Raw genomic sequence first — 18,669 nt, 5'->3', positions numbered from 1 at the left:
GTGTCTAGCAGCGAAAAGCGGAGGATGTTTTAAATGCCACAAGCACCGCTATTTACTATGATAGTGTTAAATTATGGTCTGAAGGTAGAGTCAAATTTCACCTTGATACCCGGATTTCAAAGCAGGACAATGAAAAAACAAATTCTTTTATTTGAACGAATATTCGGTTCACTACTGCCTTGGATCAAAATGGATTTTTTTTTCTGGCTGGCAAAATTGTTTTTTAAATTTATTAAAAGCTTAAAATAGATCCGCTGGTATAAGCTGATCATTCATCATTCTTTTTATATAGGTATTCAAGAAAACAATATTTTATTCAATATTTATTTATTTAACTAATCATTATTTATTATAATATATATATATATATATATATATATATATATATATATATATATATATATATATATATATATATATATATATATATATATATATGTACATATATTATATTATATTTTTATATTTTATTATTATATAATATTATATTATTATTTGATAATATTTAATTAATAATTATAGTATAAACATATTTATATAAATAAATTATTTAATATTTTATTAAGAAAGGATCTAAGAAGTGTTCTAAGACTTTCACTTTTAGCCAGATATGTTAGTCAGATGTTACGTAGTTACGTCAATTAGATGTTTTCGGCTGACAAAATTTCAGCGGGCTGTTCCGTGAGAATTTCGCACTAGCCGGAGCAGATAAAAGTAGCAGCGAAAACTCATTCCAAAAATGACACATAGTTACTAGCACTAGTTTGGATCTGACTCAGGGATGGATCTAGGGGGTGGTCTCAGAAGCAAATACCCCCTCCTCCAGAAAGTTGAGAATTACATTAATTACAGGGTCGGAGGGACAAAAATACTGATGACGGAGCTGAGTTTTTATCCCCCCTATGTAAAACAAGTAAATATTAAGTCTGTATCCAGTCTTTACCTGACTTCCCAAAAATTCTATGGTAGTTGGTGTATCTTCTGTGAGTAACACTGATTTCTTTATGAATTATACTCTAAGGGAGATAATAGATTTTTTTCTGAATTCTACTCTTAAGGGGACCAAAAACCCATTCTGCCTTTCTTTGCTCAACATTCATCATGTTAAAACATGCCAGATGCTCTAAGTACGCAAAGGCGAATAAACCTGCAAATTTTCCCAGAGTAAAACTGAATAGAGGAAATCGTGATTTTCAAACCTGTTTGCATCTACTGTAACAAGATAACTTTGCTAGGTGTGCCTGTTCATCAATTTATGCAAGGACATAATTCAAAAAAGAAAAAGACACTTCGTTTAATTAAAATGAAGCAGATTAACATCAATCTGAACTTAAGGAAAGAGCAGTAAACTTAAGGAAAGTAAGAAGACAATAAAGCCAAAAAATAAATGAAGATACATTAAAGACACCAGCTTTTTGAGTCGATGTTCAAAAACGTTTTATTTTTATTAAAATCTTTTATGAAAATATTTAAGATATTGAAATTTCTTATAACTTTAATTTCATTCACTCGCTAAACTCATTGCGACCATTAAGAGAAAATATAAAATAAAAGATAAGAGAGGTAAGGGACCTGAAACCTCAAGTTGGCTTTTATAGGCTAAAACTATCCAAACGTTTTAACAACGATTGTTTAGATGTACACATTACACACACTTTAGGGTTCATATTTGTTGTACGCACATTTCGGCACATTGGCGCTACGAATTGAAAGGCGTTATATTACTTACGCAGCGTAAATTTGACACGAGAGTGAAATAATTTTTTAATCTTTTCCAATTGTTGATGTCTTCAGAACCAAATTTGTTTGCACAAAGACGATGATTATATTCAGCATATGTTTAAAGCAATTTTGATATTAAAAAATTTGCTTCTGAAGCTTTTGTACTGTTTTTGTAGCTGAAAAGGAGGATACAACGTATCTAGTATTACAAAATTAGAAGAGACAGAAACTTCTAAATATCATGGGAATCCGTTTTCCCAATATATCAAGTCTCCCAGAAAAATGTTGCAAGGCCTGTTGAACAATAACAGCCAATTTGTCATTTATTTACGAGAAGTTGGTAAGTGCCGATTGATGGAATGGTGCTCCTTAGTTTGCTATGGAAAGAAAAAAGAAGGAACTGAACTTAATTGGCATTTGTGGAGTGTACAGGATAAGTATAACCTTGAATATTGGGTATAAAATGTAGATAAATTTAAGCTTGAATATTGCGTAGAAACCGTAGATAGGTTTGACCTTGAATTTTGCGTACAAAACGTAGATAAGTTTAACCTTGAATATTGCATACAAAACGTAGTCTGATCCAAAAATTATTAAGATTAAAGAACTTTGAGAAAAGACTTTCTTATTTTCTAAGTGATCTTGGTTTCTAGTACAATTTTCATGATGCTATGATATTACCCATGATGCTATGATGATGCTATTATATTAGGATGATGTTAATGGAAAGAAACTATGTTATTTTTTTTACGATCGACAGGGGTTCCTGACCTTTATATACCTGTGGGGTGAAAGAAGAGCGGCATACACACTTTTGGATAAAAAATTAAATGTTCGGGGTTGCGAGGAAAGATTTTTGGGGGCGATTTCACTAGACTGAACTTAGTAAAAGCTGCTAAGAAGTTTTAAAGAAAACTCCCCATTTTTATTTTGTCACTTATTTAGTTATTGAGATTTTATTAGATAAATTAAGTGCTAAAATACTTTTTAACTGTCTTCACGGTAAAGCCAAAATCGTCTATTTGGTATAAGGACCCCTTTGGAACTGAAGGTGGCGCATCTCAAGTCAATGTAGCCGCTTGATAATTTTAGCACCCAAGAAATTTTAAGGATATATAAAACTGGGATACCAATTGCTAATTTTGGTACTCAAGTGAATGAATCAAGTAATGCATATGGTATGATGGATACCAGGGGTACTCCATGTATGCAGGGTAGCAGTGGGATCATTACTTGCTAATACCATTAAGCTAGGAAAATAGAAGTCAATAGCATATATAGAAGGAAATAGAGGACAAATCTTCGCAGATGTATTGCTTACTTGCTCCTAAGGACCCATAAATCGAAAGTTATGAAAACAAATTGTTTATATTTTGTATAAAGCATTGGTGGCAACTCCACCTTATACAAAGGGTGACTCTGTCTAGTTGATTCTGTGGTAGCATAGTCAATTCATGCTCTGTTTGGTGAAATAGACCTCAGGGATCGATCCCTGTGGCAGCAGAAATAGGCAAAAGACTTTCCACTTATACATGTAAAGACTGGTAATGGCTTTGAAGATTCTTCATCCTTTTTTTTTCTATCCAGTCACCTTTTTCAATTTTTCGGGTTTCAAAGGGTACTGGAATTAGTAAGCTCCACGAGATTAGATTGAAAACTTCACCTACTTGGGTGCCAGAGGTTCCATTTTTGTAAGAGCCCTGTCTTAAGACATTTATATTAACTGTTCTATTATAACTAAACAAAAGTTTTGTTTAAAAAAATTGTGGCCTGCTTTATTTATGATATTTGAGAATGAAGGAATAGAGCTACATTAGTTTAAGCATTCAGACAATATCTTTTGGACAACCAGTGCGATGAGTGCGAATTTGACTATAGGTTATAGATGGTGACACAGCAAGTCAGATATGTGAAGCACTTTATGTCACAGTTCAGCACTCCAACTTCGTTCTAATAAAGCCAGACATTGAGAAGCGGTTTTGACAAATTCCCAATCTCACAATTTACTGTCCGAGTTTCACCGTTTATAACAAACACTGCCCCTTTAGCTGGGCTTACCAGGTAAGTTCCAAAGACTCCAGCACTGGTGATCGGACGATTTGGACTGCCCCATTGAACTTCCACAGGATCCATTGCTTCTCCAAGACCGGTCACTATATCCACTTTGCCTACAATGATTTTTTATTAAGAGATATTGTAAAATAAAAAGCACAACAAAATTGAATTAACCAGATCCACCATAAGCTGAATTTATACCGTCATTATTTTTGCGTATAGCTCGTTTCTTACATTTATGTAAATTCTTGTTAGGGTACATCTACTCCTAATACTGCTAAGAGTCCGGAACGTTTATAGAAGATTCATATCCCCTCCCCTCAAACATACATTTCCTTGAGATTATTTAATAATAATTTTTATTTTCAGTGTTTGTCCTCCCCGTTTCAAAATGAATTTTTGCACATATACCAGTTCAGCATTAATAATTTTCGTCTATCATGTTATGAGCATTAAAGACAAATGTCGCCCTACGCTACCTTTGAGCAAAAGTGGTAAAAAATGACCTGATATCAACCCTGATTGGCTGTTAAATAATCAGATTTATATTACTTTATATGATAGAAGGTGAGCCAAATTTTCCATAGAGTCAACCAAAAATTAGAGGTCTGTTATTGACCCAAAATTGATTGATCTCCACAGGTCATAGTGGTTACAGTGTTGAGCCCTACTCATCGGAGACATGTGCTTGAACCTAATAGAAAACAGGTCCGGCACCTCCGGGGTGTATCAGGTTATTAACAGGGATTGGAAAACAGAGGAAGGTTGAAGACTAATCTACACCCTAAAAGTTTCCGAGGTTCATAAGCTATTCTGATGAGAATCCCTACTTTCTCCCTTGCGAAGGTATTTACGTGTAGATAATGATTTAATCATGGGCGAAGACAAAGATTCAGAGGAGCACATAGAGGAATCTAGAGGGGTGGTAATTGAAGAATCAAGTTTCCATTGATTATGGCAAATTGTCTAGCTCCAAACTCCCCTCTGAGCTGGAAAGCTCTCTTTTTGTGAAGAAAAGAGTTTGGTGACTGCAAAAAAAAAATGGTGTATAATTAATATAGATAGAATTTATAACAAAGAGGCTGAAAAAGTACCATGTCTATTCGGTTTAATAGTTTCGTCATTTACTTTAAATTGAGAGTCTATTTTAATTTGGAACTTCATTGCTTTTTTAGCCTCAATCTTAAGGAGAGAGGCATTGTGAATCTGTTCTCTAATCACTTCCGAAGACATAACAGATGTCAGAAGTAATCATTAAAATTGCTATCTCTTCGGCAGAGGGATATGCTTTACTCGAGATAAAAATAGGGAAGGCGCTAATAGGGGAAGCGCTTGAGGTAGTTATTATAGCTTTAACAGTCTATGCTTACCAGAAACTAAGTTGAGGTATAACAGGTCATCTTTATCAGCTGCGGTGGCAAATAAGTCAAAGCCATGCCCGTTGGACGAAGGATGAAAGGTCACATCACTGATGTTCAAGCTTGTTTTCACATCGAAAGAAAATCGAAGTCCGGTTGCTGCAGAAAAAAAAAAATGATAGAATAAAACAGAATCTTAAACACTGTAATTTTGAGAAATGATTGCTTTTTTCAAAACCTTAATTGGAGCTCGGTAGAAGTTCCAAAAGGTTCCGGTGCATTAAAATGAGACCATGTAAACTAGGATATGTTAGATGGAATATATATATATATATACACACACACATATATATATATATATATATATATATATATATATATATATATATATATATATATATATATATATATATATATATATACATATGTATATATATATACATATGTATATATGGACTGTTTTAGATGTGTAATATGTTTTGAAGCTTTCGTTAGGGTACAAAAAAAATGTAATAATAGACCATAATGTTCCAAAACTGAAAAATCATAGCCTTTCCTCCCCACCTCACTGTGAATTAGATTTCTGAGGCCCAGATCAACCGAATAAATTCAATTATAACATGAAAAATGTGTGGAGAGGGGGAGGACATGAAGATTGAAAAAATTACTATCAAAAGAGTATATTTTCATAGGCAGAGCAAAAGCACTACCTAGGTAAAGAGCGATGTGGGCACAATTTATTATTTTTTATTATTTTGCTTGTTTTTTTTGTTTGTTTTTGACGAGGGCACTTCATATAGAAGGAGTTTTCTTAGAAACTTCGAAAAGGGCTCATTCGACTGGAAATTGAAATGGCTAGTGCCCTTCTTAATAGTCGGGAGTGAGTGGAGGGCAACTAACCCTCATTGGACTGGTAATCAGAAGTTATAGTGTCCTTTTTAAGATTCAAAGTGATCAGAGGGTGGATGACCCCCCACCCACAAACCTGGTATTTTCCTGAAATGCATCTGATCGAAATTTTTCGACGGCCATTTGTTTTCGTAGAAACTTCGAAAAGGGGTCATTCGATTGGAAATTGAAAGGGCTAGTGCCGTTTTTAATAGTCAAAAGTGATTGGAGGGCAACTAACCCCCCCCCCCCCCGACCACAATTTTCCCAAACACATCCAATCAAAATTTTGAGATAGCCGTTTTGTTCAACTCATAAGGTTTTTTTTTTAGAAAGGGTGGTCGTAGAAATCTACGGAGGGGGCTCATTGGATTGGTAATCAGAAGTTCTAGTGCCCTTTTTAAGGGTCAAAAGTGAAAGGAGGACAACCAGCCCCAGAGTGACCGGAGGGTGGATGAACCCCTCCCCCCCCCCACACACACAACTCGTATTTTCCGAAATACATCTGATAAGAAATTTTGCGACTGTCATTTGTTATCGTAGAAACTTCGAATATGGCTCATTTGATTAGAAATTGAAAGAGCTAGTGCCCTTTTTAATAGTTGTAAATCATTGGTGGGTGACCAACCACCCTCCCACGCCCACTATTTCCCATAAAACATCCAATCAAATTTTGAGACTTTCATTTTGTTCAGCGAAGTTAAAAGGTCTGGAAATTATGTCTTTGAGGATGACAATCCTCGAGAGCACTTAGGACAAGGGTTGTAAGGGTTATGCCCTTGGGGTATATAAGGTTCTTATGGAAAGGGTGGTCGTAATGGTCGTAAGTGGTCATAAAGGATGGGCCTCATTGTATTGTTAATAGGAAGTTCTTGCGCCCTTTTTAAGATTCAAAGTAATCGGAGGGTTGATACCCCCACGCACACCTTGTATTTTCCCAAAATGCATCTGATAGAAATTTTGAGATGGCTAAATGTTTAGTTTTTAGTTCCCTTTTTAAGAGTCAAACATGATGGAGAGCATCTACCCTCCCCCTCCCTGACACTCTCTTTTCCTGAAAAGTAATCAACGCAATCATGAGATAGCCATTTTGTTATCAATAGTCCAAAAATCATAAAAATGTTTTAGGGTGGACACAATCCCCCAGAGAGCATGGGCAAGGCTTGTAAGTTACGCCTGGGCATATAAAGTTCTTATGGAACGGTTGTTCGTATAAACTTTGGATCGGATGTAGTTGATTTGATTGGAAGTCGAAAGTTTTAGTGTCCTTTTTAAAAGTCAAAAGTGAATGGAGCGCAATCAGCCTCACTAAGCCTATCATTCCCCAAAACACATCCGATCAAAACTTTTAAGAGATCTATTGTTCTCCAGTGTTGAAAGGCCCGGTAATTTTGTCTTTGGGGATGTCATCCTCTCCACAGTCCTCAGGAAAAGGTCCGTAATTTAGGCAATTTGTTCATTGTTTACACATAGTATATGTTATTGAGAAAGGTATCAAAGGTATATGTTTGAACTTTACTTTCTAAAAAGACGAAGGTCATTCAGGTGAGAATTTCAGAGAATGTTGAGGGGAGTGTTGAACTAGATCATAACATGTTATGTGCATACGGATTGTCAAATGGTGTAACAAAGGAGTACCTGAGTATATTAATTTGGAAAATCCAGGAAATGATAAGGGAGATGATAAAAAAAGGTAATATTTGCATGCTATCAATACTACTACAACTACTACCACTACTACTATCACACTACTCAATTTACAGTATTGAGGGAAATTTGAACAAAATCAAAAGACTTTGTGCGTATGTACATTGTGAAAATAGCGAATATCAAGAATTTATTTAAGTTTAAAGTTGGGACTTTCAGAGAATGTTTAAAGGGAAAGATCATCTAATCAAGAGGTAATATGTGCACATTACTACTAATTCTGCTGTTGCTGCTATATTTACAGCTACTACTACTACTACTACTACTACTACTACTACTACTACTACTACTACTACTACTACTACTACTACTACTGCTACTACTACTACTACTTCTACTTCTATTGCAACTACTTTTAAGGCTAAGGGCATTGAGATGAAAATTTCAAGAATTACATGAACATACATGTTATCAAAAGGACATATCAGTAATGTCATAGCAATGGCTAATTGCATTAGGTTGGAACTTCCAGGACTTGATGAGAGGGATGTTCTACTGACCAAAAGGCAATACGTTAGTACTACTGCTGCTAGTAGTACTATCGTTATTCAATATTATATCTAGTAATATCAATACTACTGCTGTGACTACTATTACAACTATATTTAAGGGTATAAAGGTGAAATTATCAAGGAATTTTGAGGGGAGAAGGTGAATTGAATTACAACGTGCCGTCTTTATGCAGGTAGTTAAAAGGGTGTAACATGTAATATCTTAGGAACAGTTTGGGGTGTGAAGTGGAAAACAACAGGGCATGTTGTGAGAGATGTTGAACTGACCAAAAGAAAATATTTGCATACTATTGCTACTACATCTAGTCATACTACTAATACTGTTACTATTAGTACAACTTCTATTACTACTACTTCCATTAAAGCTAAGGTTACTACTATTAATTCTACTGCTACTACTACTACTACTGCTTTTAAAATTAAGACTATTAAGGTAAATTTTTTTAGATATATAGAAACTGTATGGAACCTATTCGAAACACCTCATGCCCACACAGTTTGTCAGGCGGACGCATCAGCAATGCTTCAGGAACGGTTGATGGTAATAAGCTGAAACTTTCAGTGTTTGTTTAAGGGGATATTGAAGAAACCAAAGGTGCTATGCGCATACTGCTACTAGTACTGCTACAAATATTACTACTGTGCAAGCTAAGGGTATTAAGATGAAGCTTTTAGGGAATATTTTGGTGGATGTTAAACTAAATTAAAACAAACTATGAGCATGTGGGCTTTCAAAAAGGTGACACAGCAACATCAGAAGAACAACTTATATCATTAAGTCAGACCGTTTAGGGTAAGCTGTGGGAGATTTTGAACTAGCCAGAAGGCACTATCTTCATACTTTTAATGCTACCACTACAGTTACTATAACCAAGGACGCTAAAGGAATTAATGTGAAACTTTTAGGGAACGTTTAGAAGGAGTTTCAATTAAACGAAAAAACTATGCATGCAGGTTTTCAATAGGGCATATAAGCAACACCACTATAAGAATAGCCATAAATATCATTGAAAATTTTGAAGGTGCCAATTCAATTAAAAATTAAAAGTTCTGGTGCCCTTTTTCAGAGTAAAAATAGATTGGAGGGCAAGCAGCCGTCATCTCAAGCTCATTCATTTTATAAACGCATCCAGTCAAGATACATCCATTTTTTTCAGCATATTAGAACGGTCCAGCAACTGTGTCCTTAGGATAGTGAACATGTCCACTCCCCAAAACTATGCAATTGGACCATTATGCTTTAAAACTAAATCAAAAGGCATTTTGTTTAGATTGCCAATAAGACACCTCAGCAATATATCGAGAACGACTGGGGGTATTAAGTTCAAACTTTTGGGTTACTACTATTACTACTTCTACTCTTACACTTTAAATAAATGAAAAGAGTGTAAGTGTATCCAGGTTGTCAAAGAGCATAGAAAGAATCTTTTGGGAATGACATAAAATTTATTTTTCAGATCAACTTCAGGATTTATAAAATTAAATTAAAAATGAAATGATTACAAGAAAATGAAAAATGATTACAAATTTCCGAAAAGCTTCTCCAACACAAAATTAGCAACCCAACTATAGATTCTTATATAAAAAAAAAAACAAAAACATATAAAAATTAAAAATATGAAAATCACTATGTCAATGAAAAACGAACAGAAACTAATTCAAAATTTTTTTTTTCACAAAACAAGTTTTTCAAAGAAAAGTAAGGATTAAGCAAAAAGTGAGCAGAAATGGAGTCAAATATTCTTCCAAGCTTAAAAATACATCAAATCACTAACGATAAGTAAATTAAACTCAAAATTAAATTACAATAAAGTCAGATCAACTCAAAACGGACAAAAATTAACATGAGTAGGAATGCTAACCCCCAGGCCTTCTCATGACCAGAACATAATTTGCGCTTTACTGAAAACAAAATACGTTTTAAATGCTTTTACTTTTTTTACTTTCATAAGAAAAATACCAAACCTTTAAAGAATAAATATCAGTATCAAACAGTTCGTGGTAACGAACTGTAGTAAGGAGCGACCCGGCTCAATAGTAACCGAAATTCTTAAAAAATGAAATTGTGATACCAATAGTTACATCAAAAGCATCGCATTTTAATGCTGATTTTAAATATATAAATTTCATCAAGATTAGTCTTGATTTCATCAAGATATTACCCATCAAAAGTTACAAGCCTGAAACTTGCCTCATTTTAGAAAATCGGGGGATACACCCCCTAAAAGATTCAGCGTATCAGAGAACCTTATTGTAGAAGTTTCAAGCTCCTATCTTCAAAAATGTGGAATTCCGCATTTTTTTGGCCAGAAGACAGATCATGGGTCCGTGTTTATTTGTTTTTTTCTTTTTTTGTTTGTTGTTTTTTTGCCAGGGGTGATCGTATCGACTGATTGGTCCTAGAATGTCGCAAGAGGTTCTAACAGAAATTAAAAGTTATAGTGCCCTTTTTAAGTGACCGCAAAAATTGGAGGGCACCTAGGCCCCCTCCCACGCTCATTTTTTCCCAAAAGCCACCGGATCAAAATTCTGAGATAGCCATTTTATTCACCATAATCGAAAAACCTAATAAATATGTATTTAGGGATGACTTACTCCCCCGCAGTTCCCGCGGGAGGGGCTGCAAGTTACAAACTTTGACCTGTGTATACATATAGTAGTAGTTACTGGGAAGTGTACAGAAGTTTTCAGGGGGATTTTTTATATCCGTATACAGTATACAACAGTATAAAGTATACAGTATATATCCGTACACTCTACTCCGTTATTACTCCATATACCTGACAATCCACGGTCATTTTTTTTCAGTAAAGCGCAAATTATTTTCTGGTCTTAAGAAAGCATGGGGATTAACACTTCTACATCTGTTAATTTTTGTTCGTTCTGAGTTTGACTAGGCTATTTATTGCAATTTTACGCTTGGAAAGATTATTTGACACTACTTTTACTCATTTTTGGCTTAATAGAGCTCTTTCCTAAGAACACCAGCCATTAAGAAATGTTTTTGAATATGAAAACATGGAGTGAAAACATAAAAACAAGTAAATGAAGTAAAATTATGTAACATTTTTTAGCTAAATTCTAAAATTTGGCACCCACGAGTGGTCATAAAGAAGCTGAATGGAAATAACTAGAAAAAGTAGCCAAGCCATAGTTACCACTATTGCTACTACTACTACCAACAACTCATTGTGGAGTCAAACCACCTGAGGCTAACACAGCTACGCGCACTTTTCCTTCGTGCCAATCTATTTAACGCCCCTCCCTAGTTATTCTACGTTGAACATATTTACTGCATCTACCATCTTTACTAATACCACTGCCCAGGCAAGTGATACCATTTCCTTTATTCATCTTCTCGTTGCCCAACATCACTTCTTCCTGTTCATTTATTTTCAGTCTAAGGGACTTATTCTTCTTAAAATTAACTTTCAAGCCTATTCTTGCGTCCTGAGCTCTCAAAATGTCCAAAAAAGCATTTATTTTGCTAGCATTTTCATATAGGACGCTCAAATCACTAGCATAATCTAAGTCTAGTATTCCATGATACCACTTAGTTCCATGCTTTCCCATTACCTATATCGTGCTCCTTAAGACAAAGTCCATCAAAATGACATATATAAATGGGGAAAGAATACAACCCTGCTGAACTTCTGATTCAATACGGAAGCAGCTACTAATCTTATTCCTTACCATAACCGCAGCAACGTTATTCTTACATATAGCACTAATCACTTTAAGTATTTGTCTGGTATACCATACAAGGATAGGACCTTCGCTAAAACACTTCTATCGGCTGATCAAACGCTTGCTCATAATTTATAATACCAAGGACTACAGACGTCTGATGAATCAGGCAGTTTTCAATTATTAACCTAATATTAAAACTTCGGTCAACACATCCTCTCCCCTTCTTAAAACCGCACTGTTCTTCTCTTAAAACTACTACTTCAACTACTACTACTAAAAACTACTACTCTTAAAACTACTACTTCAACTACTACTACTAAAAACTACTACTCTTAAAACTACTACTACAGTCTAAAAAATACCATATTACTAAGTAATTTGCTTCCTGGAACCAGACTAATACCTTTATAATTACCACAATCACTCTTATACCTTCCTAAAAGATGGGTTTAATTAAAGTTTTCCTAAAATTACTAGGTACTTCCCCTTTTCAAAAACCATATCCATAATCTTTAATAATTCCTCTCCAACTTCACAACCATCATACTTAAAAAAGCTTATTTACGAAACTATCAGCACCTTGGGCCTTATTATTTTAATACTTTTAGTACTGTTTCTAATTTTTCCTTGCAAAATGGATTTTCTTTCACTTACAAAGTGTTACAAACTTTTTCATACTTTCAATATCATTTCCTGTGACTTTATCATGGTTTAGCACACACTCAATTTTCTGTCCAAACTTTTTCCTTATCACTAATTGTGACCCCCTTCCTATTTTAAAGAATTTTCACTAATATAGCTTAATACCTCCTTCTTGTACCACCTTATTCCTTCTTAATACCTGGCTCTTTGTGCTAAAGTTTGACTTTTTGTTACAATTATTTAAGAATGACTCCTTAAACACGAGGGCCGTTTAAAAGTCCTCAAAAACACTTTAGTGTAAATATCTTGTTATTAATAGGGAAGTAACTCCCGTCACATACATAATAGTTTCTGTATATTTTAAGTTTTGATGCTGCTCATTACTTTGAGTTGAAACGAACTTGTTTCGCTTGCTTAATTTCTGATAGTTTTTTGAAAAAATGCGGGTAAATATGGCCCTCCCTCCAGGAAAAATTCCTTCACTTTAAGAGAAATTTATGCCACGTAAAATCCCCCTTCTGAAAATTTCCCTCTGGATAATTCCATTCTCGCTGAAAATTTCCCCCAAAAAAATTTTTGTGGATAATTCAATCTGAACAATTCTCCTTAGCATAATTTCATTTGAAAAAGACTTTCATTTCTAATCAATTTTCCAAACTCTCGAAAATGTCCCTTCTGTGTTAAAGTTCTCCCGGAACCCTCCCCCTCCCCCCTATGGAGGAGTGAAGGTGGTATATTTAAGTGTTCCTGGATAGTTTCTTTCAAATTCTCATCCTGAATTCCATCAACGTCAGAACTTCCGGAAAGTAGTCATCCTTCCTGAATTTCAGTGTCAGATTAGTACTATACACTACAAAATGGTGATCTTTTAGTAAAACAACAGCACTTTTATATACTCTGGTATCTTGTATTGATATGGAAATTCTTCTGTTTATACTAACACAATCAATAAGGTTGGCCATCTTCCCATGATGTGCGCACCCTGTTAAATTATGGGCCATTTTATGACTAAACACAGCAGGGGTATTAACTATGTTTTTACACCTACAAAAATTGAAGCAGTCTGTAACCGTTACCGTTTTCTTTTCCTACACCAAATTTACCTAGGCTACGATGCCGTCTATCCCTGTTTCTATCCAAATCCTCTAACAAAATCCTCCCATAAAACAGGATTGAAAACCCTTAATAAAAATTTAATATTTCTACCTGGGATCCTGTTTATTGTTCTTATAGCTCTAAGTAACATTCATCTGAGTCACTACAATCTCCATCAGTCGGTTCTATTGGGGCATATACTATTATGACTGACACATTGCACTATTTAGTCGTAAAATCCTTCCTGGTTCAGTAAATAATTCTACATTACCTTATTTCATGTTTACTAACCCTGGGATGTGTGTTTCCAAAACCTCTAACAAGTCTAGTTCAAAACGTCTGAATTCGTCAGTAAATATCAATACGATACGATATTTTCTTCTTAATGTTGTGACATTCGAAGTTACATTTTTTCGTATTATGTGAATCATCAACATTATTATAGTCTCAGGAAAAGAAACGCAGGACAGGGACTAAGAAGGGATCCACAACTGAGCTCCTTGTTTTCCTTTATCTTATGCTGTCGATTTTGCCTACAGAACTCCTGTTCCCTCTCGGGCCAGAGGCTTATGGGGCGTAGCTCCTTTCCTAGTTTTTCAAGCTTTCCTTATGTCTCCTAGTTTAACCTTTTTTTGCTAGTAACCCTGAAGCATCAACAAGAAAAATAATTTAATTTCCTTTGGAAACAAGCTGAGCTATATTTAATGCAACATTGAGCACAAAGATGGGGAAGAATTTGCCCTGTCACTTATTGTCCCTGGCCTGAAATAATATACGCTATTTTAAGTACTTTTTGGAACAATGACAAGTCCTAAAGTCTTCTCTTAAATATGTCAAAGACGACGAAAAATATAAGAAAATCCATTAAAAGAACGAGACCTTCTACTTAGGACGTCCAAGAGGAAACCTATGTCTCTCACATTTTTTATATCCTTAGGGAGCAGAATAAAAAAAAAATTATTATATTGTGGCTTGAAATTTGAAGGAAAAATTATCTGAGGGAAAATGCTGAGTTTTTATTGGGCTCAGCAGGAAAATTGCTCGCGGTTTTTTTTAACATTTCAACTAGATTAAATTCTAGTCATTTACTATAGAAAAAGTATCGAGGAATTAATCAAACGATGAAACTGAAATCAAGGAATAAGAGGTCTATGAACGGCAATTGCAGATTTATCCTTATCGATGTCGATGGCAAGGGAATTTGTCGATGGCAATTTATCCTTTTTTGTCGATGAAAATTTATCCTTGTCGATAGCAACGGAATACAATCAAAAAAATTATAATATGAGCTTAAACAAATAACCTACTTTTCAGTAAGAAATTAAACTCATAACTCTCATAGATTAAGACCATCTATTAATAGCTGTTTATATAATTCAGGGAAAGGGAAGAAACCCCCATCAAACAATACTACAACCTTTGTTAAATTGACACAGTCACATTTATTATGTCTGAGAGTCCTGATACAGACGTTGTTTTTTTTAAATGAAAGTTAGGATCAACATCAAAAACTTAAAACGAACAGAAATTATTACGTATGTGACGGGGTTCACCCCCTAGCCAATACCTCGCTCTTTACGCTAGAGTTTGAATTTTATTCCAATTCTTTAAGAATGACCCCAGAATCGCAAAGGCCGTTTAATTATAGTAAATAGCTCTTTTGAAAGTACTAAAAACTTTGGCGTAAGGAGCAAAGTATTGACTTGGGGGCAGACCCCCTAATTTGTGCAATAATTCCTGCTTTTTTAAGTTTTAATGCTGCTCCTTACTTTCAGTTGAAAAAAATTGTTTTTTTTATATGTCCCTTCTCCCAAGAAAACTTCCTCCAGGGAAAGATCCTCCCACTTAACCCCCTATACATATAATCCCATATGCAAAGAATGGGAAAGTTCATAGCTTGCAGTTATTCTCCCGGGGACTGTGGGGGATTAAGTCATCCTCAAAGACATAATTATTAGAATTTTCGACTATGCTTAACAAAATGGCTATCTCAAAATTCTGATCGGGTAACTTTGCGAAAAAATTGCTGTGGGAGGGGCCTAGTTGCCCTCCAATTTTTGTGGTTCTGAAAAATGGCACTAGAATTTTTAATTGAAGGTATAGTTGTCCTTGGGAATCTACACATTGTGATGTTTGAATTTACAAAGACAAAAAGCGTTGTCAAATTTATGTAGTTATTTTTATTTATTTACATTCACTTTTCAACGTGGCAACACTGACGTAAAAGTGGTTCAGCCGTAAAAATTTCATGTCTCTGAGACAAATAAAAGCAAAATCTTAGAAAATTTTAGTTTTTAGGTGTAAACAGGCATAAGAGGGCTATAGGGCAAGAAATGTTTTATTTGTGTCCTTGATACTTTAAGAGCCCTTCAAATTCTTTCATAAGAAAAAAGACGTAAACAACTTAACTGAATTGACCTTCTTCTAATAAAACAAAAAACTGAATCGCCCCTGAACTTAACTGAATCGCCCCCGAACTTCTAATAAACAAAAAAAAACGATAATTACTTATTGTTTCTTGACCAAGAATGAAATAGTGCTTAAATGATAACGATATAAGGATAAAGTGATTCTATTCAAATTATGCATATTTTAATAATGACCCATAAATTAATTCCCTCCTCTCTATGAGTCGTTAAGCTGCTAAAGACCTATAACTAAAATTATACTATTTTATAAATTATATTTGAATATAACTATTCAAATTATGCATATTTTAATAATGACCCATAAATTAATTCCCTCCTCTCTATGAGTCGTTAAGCTGCTAAAGACCTATAACTAAAAAAAGGCAAATAATCTTATTGCTTATTTCGACTATAATTTGCCACTCAATTGTCTTCTGTTTTTGCAATTCAACATATTTTAAAGTTTTGCTAAACTTATTTCACTGAAAACTACTTAATTGACTATGCTCTTTAACTGCTAAAAAAAAAGATACTTACGCGTAGTTTCTTGTACTAGAATAGTGACCCCATGTAAATCATGTTGAACTGTTACCAAGTGTCTGCTATCTGGTGACATATTTGGCGTTCCATGAAGAGAGGCTTTATGAGTCAACACAATATCCGTCAAATAGTCTAATACTATTTGTCCAGTTGGACGACGAGTTACAGGTTCCTCACACTCCATTATAACTAATCCGTCTAGAGGAAAATGAATCAGAATTAGACGAAAACAGTTTCTAAGACAGGAAAGATGTAGAAATCTCAATACAAAGGGACATTTAGATGTTTTAGTTCGTAAATTGAATCACTTGGTGATTTGAATCAAAACATGTAGGTTAGGTATTTAACAGTATTTACGTTAGCATTATTTTGAGTATTTACAAAATATTATTCCTACGTTATTTAATTTGGCCGTATTTTTAAGAAGAATCGAAAATCATTGAGACGTTGGGCTTGGACTAATGGTAAATAAATAATATATATGGATAGGATTATTTGATTATGAGGCAAATGAGCCCTCTGGGATTGGCTTAAAAATTCATCTATAATATTTGATCGTATTTGGTTTGTTTTGAAGATAAGTAAGGGTCCCAGGCTCATTACGCTCCATTATCACTAATCCATCTAGGGAAAGATGAAACAGAGTTAGGGGAAACAGTTTCCAAGACACGGAAAATGTAGATCGCTTAATACAAAGGGAAAATTTAGATGAACTGGGTGATAAGATTGATCAACTTGGTGATTTGGATGAAAACAAGTAGGTTCGGATGGTAATCAGTATTCACGATGAATTATTCCTATGTTATTTGGATTCTAGCCTATTAAGCTTTAGTTAAGAACAGAAAAGTTTTGAGGGTTGGGTTAAGAATGAATGAAGAAATGTTCTTTATTACCCATCTATAAACAAAATAAAAGAAAACGATGTAGTATAATAAAAGAAAGAAAAACAAAACAAACATGTCATGAAGATATACACAAATTACTAATAATACCGAATCTATAATAGTACGCCCTTCCGCTTGTGAGAAGAGTACCGGTTATTTAGTTTCTGAAATTTTCATCCCTGGCCTGAATCGGTTCCACCACTCCAAAACGGTTAACGATGTACCTATTCTTGAACCACCGAGGGGCCTGAAGCAAAAATTTTGCGTACTTAAAATAGCACTTTCAAAACACTTACCTATCAGAGTTGGTAAAAATATCCCCAAACGGGGCCAAATATAGAATATGCGGGGGACCCATATTATTATATATTCATCAAAGGTCTTTCTGTTCAAGATTAAGCTGCGATGTAACTACATTAGCATAAGCAATTCTAAGTTTGTTTTCAGCATTCCGAAGCAAAAGCTTTTGCGTATTCTTAATCGAAGACCTAATAGCGGGACCTAAATATGTTAGTACAGCGGTGGGTACCATCTCACTTTCACCTAGACAGACACTATTGGGCACATAACTACCGTGTAGGTTAAAGAAGAGGACTTGGGGCTTCGCAGCATTCGTACTTAGTCCTATTTTTAGATATCTATCGGATAGGTTATCAAAACTCCACTGAAGACTAGCTATTGACTGGCAAGGATTTAACAGTTTGTCCGCACAACAAAGCACGGATGTATCCACCCCTTTTGAAATGCAACTTTGATAGGCCAGTCTGCGCAGGAAAAGACGCTTTGTTGTAGATAATCGGTAATGTGATGGCTCCTTGCTTTATTCCGACGAATACAGGGAGCTCACTACCCAAAAGTACATTTACCACGGCTATTTAACGCCACGGCTCAGCATTACCACTACCACGGCTATATAACACCACGGCTATGTAACTTCAACATGGTCGTTATATTTCATTTGATAAGAGAAACACTAATTAAAACACAAATCCTGTAAATTCATCGCTAAAATGTTAAATTTGCATGCATTATAACATATTTCATATTTGAAAGAAAGGGTGGGGTATCCGAAAGGGAGTATATTTGTCCTCCTCTGTAAGAACGATGATGATGTTTTGGACCATTTTCTCCCTGAGTGATCAGGTGCTTTCTGGTTTCCTGTGAAATA

General features: G+C 34.7%; 1 protein-coding gene across 1 annotated transcript in view; it reads right to left on the bottom strand.

Moving 5' to 3' along the window:
• Positions 1-1,508: 1,508 nt before the first annotated feature.
• LOC136031648 (follistatin-related protein 5-like) overlaps positions 1,509-18,669 on the bottom strand; it is a 142,588-nt gene continuing 125,427 nt past the window's right edge. The window contains exons 16-18 of the mRNA XM_065711301.1: positions 16,615-16,815; positions 5,148-5,294; positions 1,509-3,890 (exon numbers count right to left, since the gene is read on the bottom strand). Of these exons, the coding sequence (XP_065567373.1) occupies positions 3,673-3,890; positions 5,148-5,294; positions 16,615-16,815 (566 nt within the window). The 3' untranslated portion in view covers positions 1,509-3,672. The remainder of the gene's footprint in view (positions 3,891-5,147; positions 5,295-16,614; positions 16,816-18,669) is intronic.

Source organism: Artemia franciscana, chromosome 10, assembly GCF_032884065.1.
Source record: "Artemia franciscana chromosome 10, ASM3288406v1, whole genome shotgun sequence".
In the NCBI taxonomy this organism is placed as follows: Eukaryota; Metazoa; Arthropoda; class Branchiopoda; order Anostraca; family Artemiidae; genus Artemia; species Artemia franciscana.
Note: the sequence above shows the minus strand (reverse complement) of the source record. Positions and strands in the feature narration are given on the sequence as shown.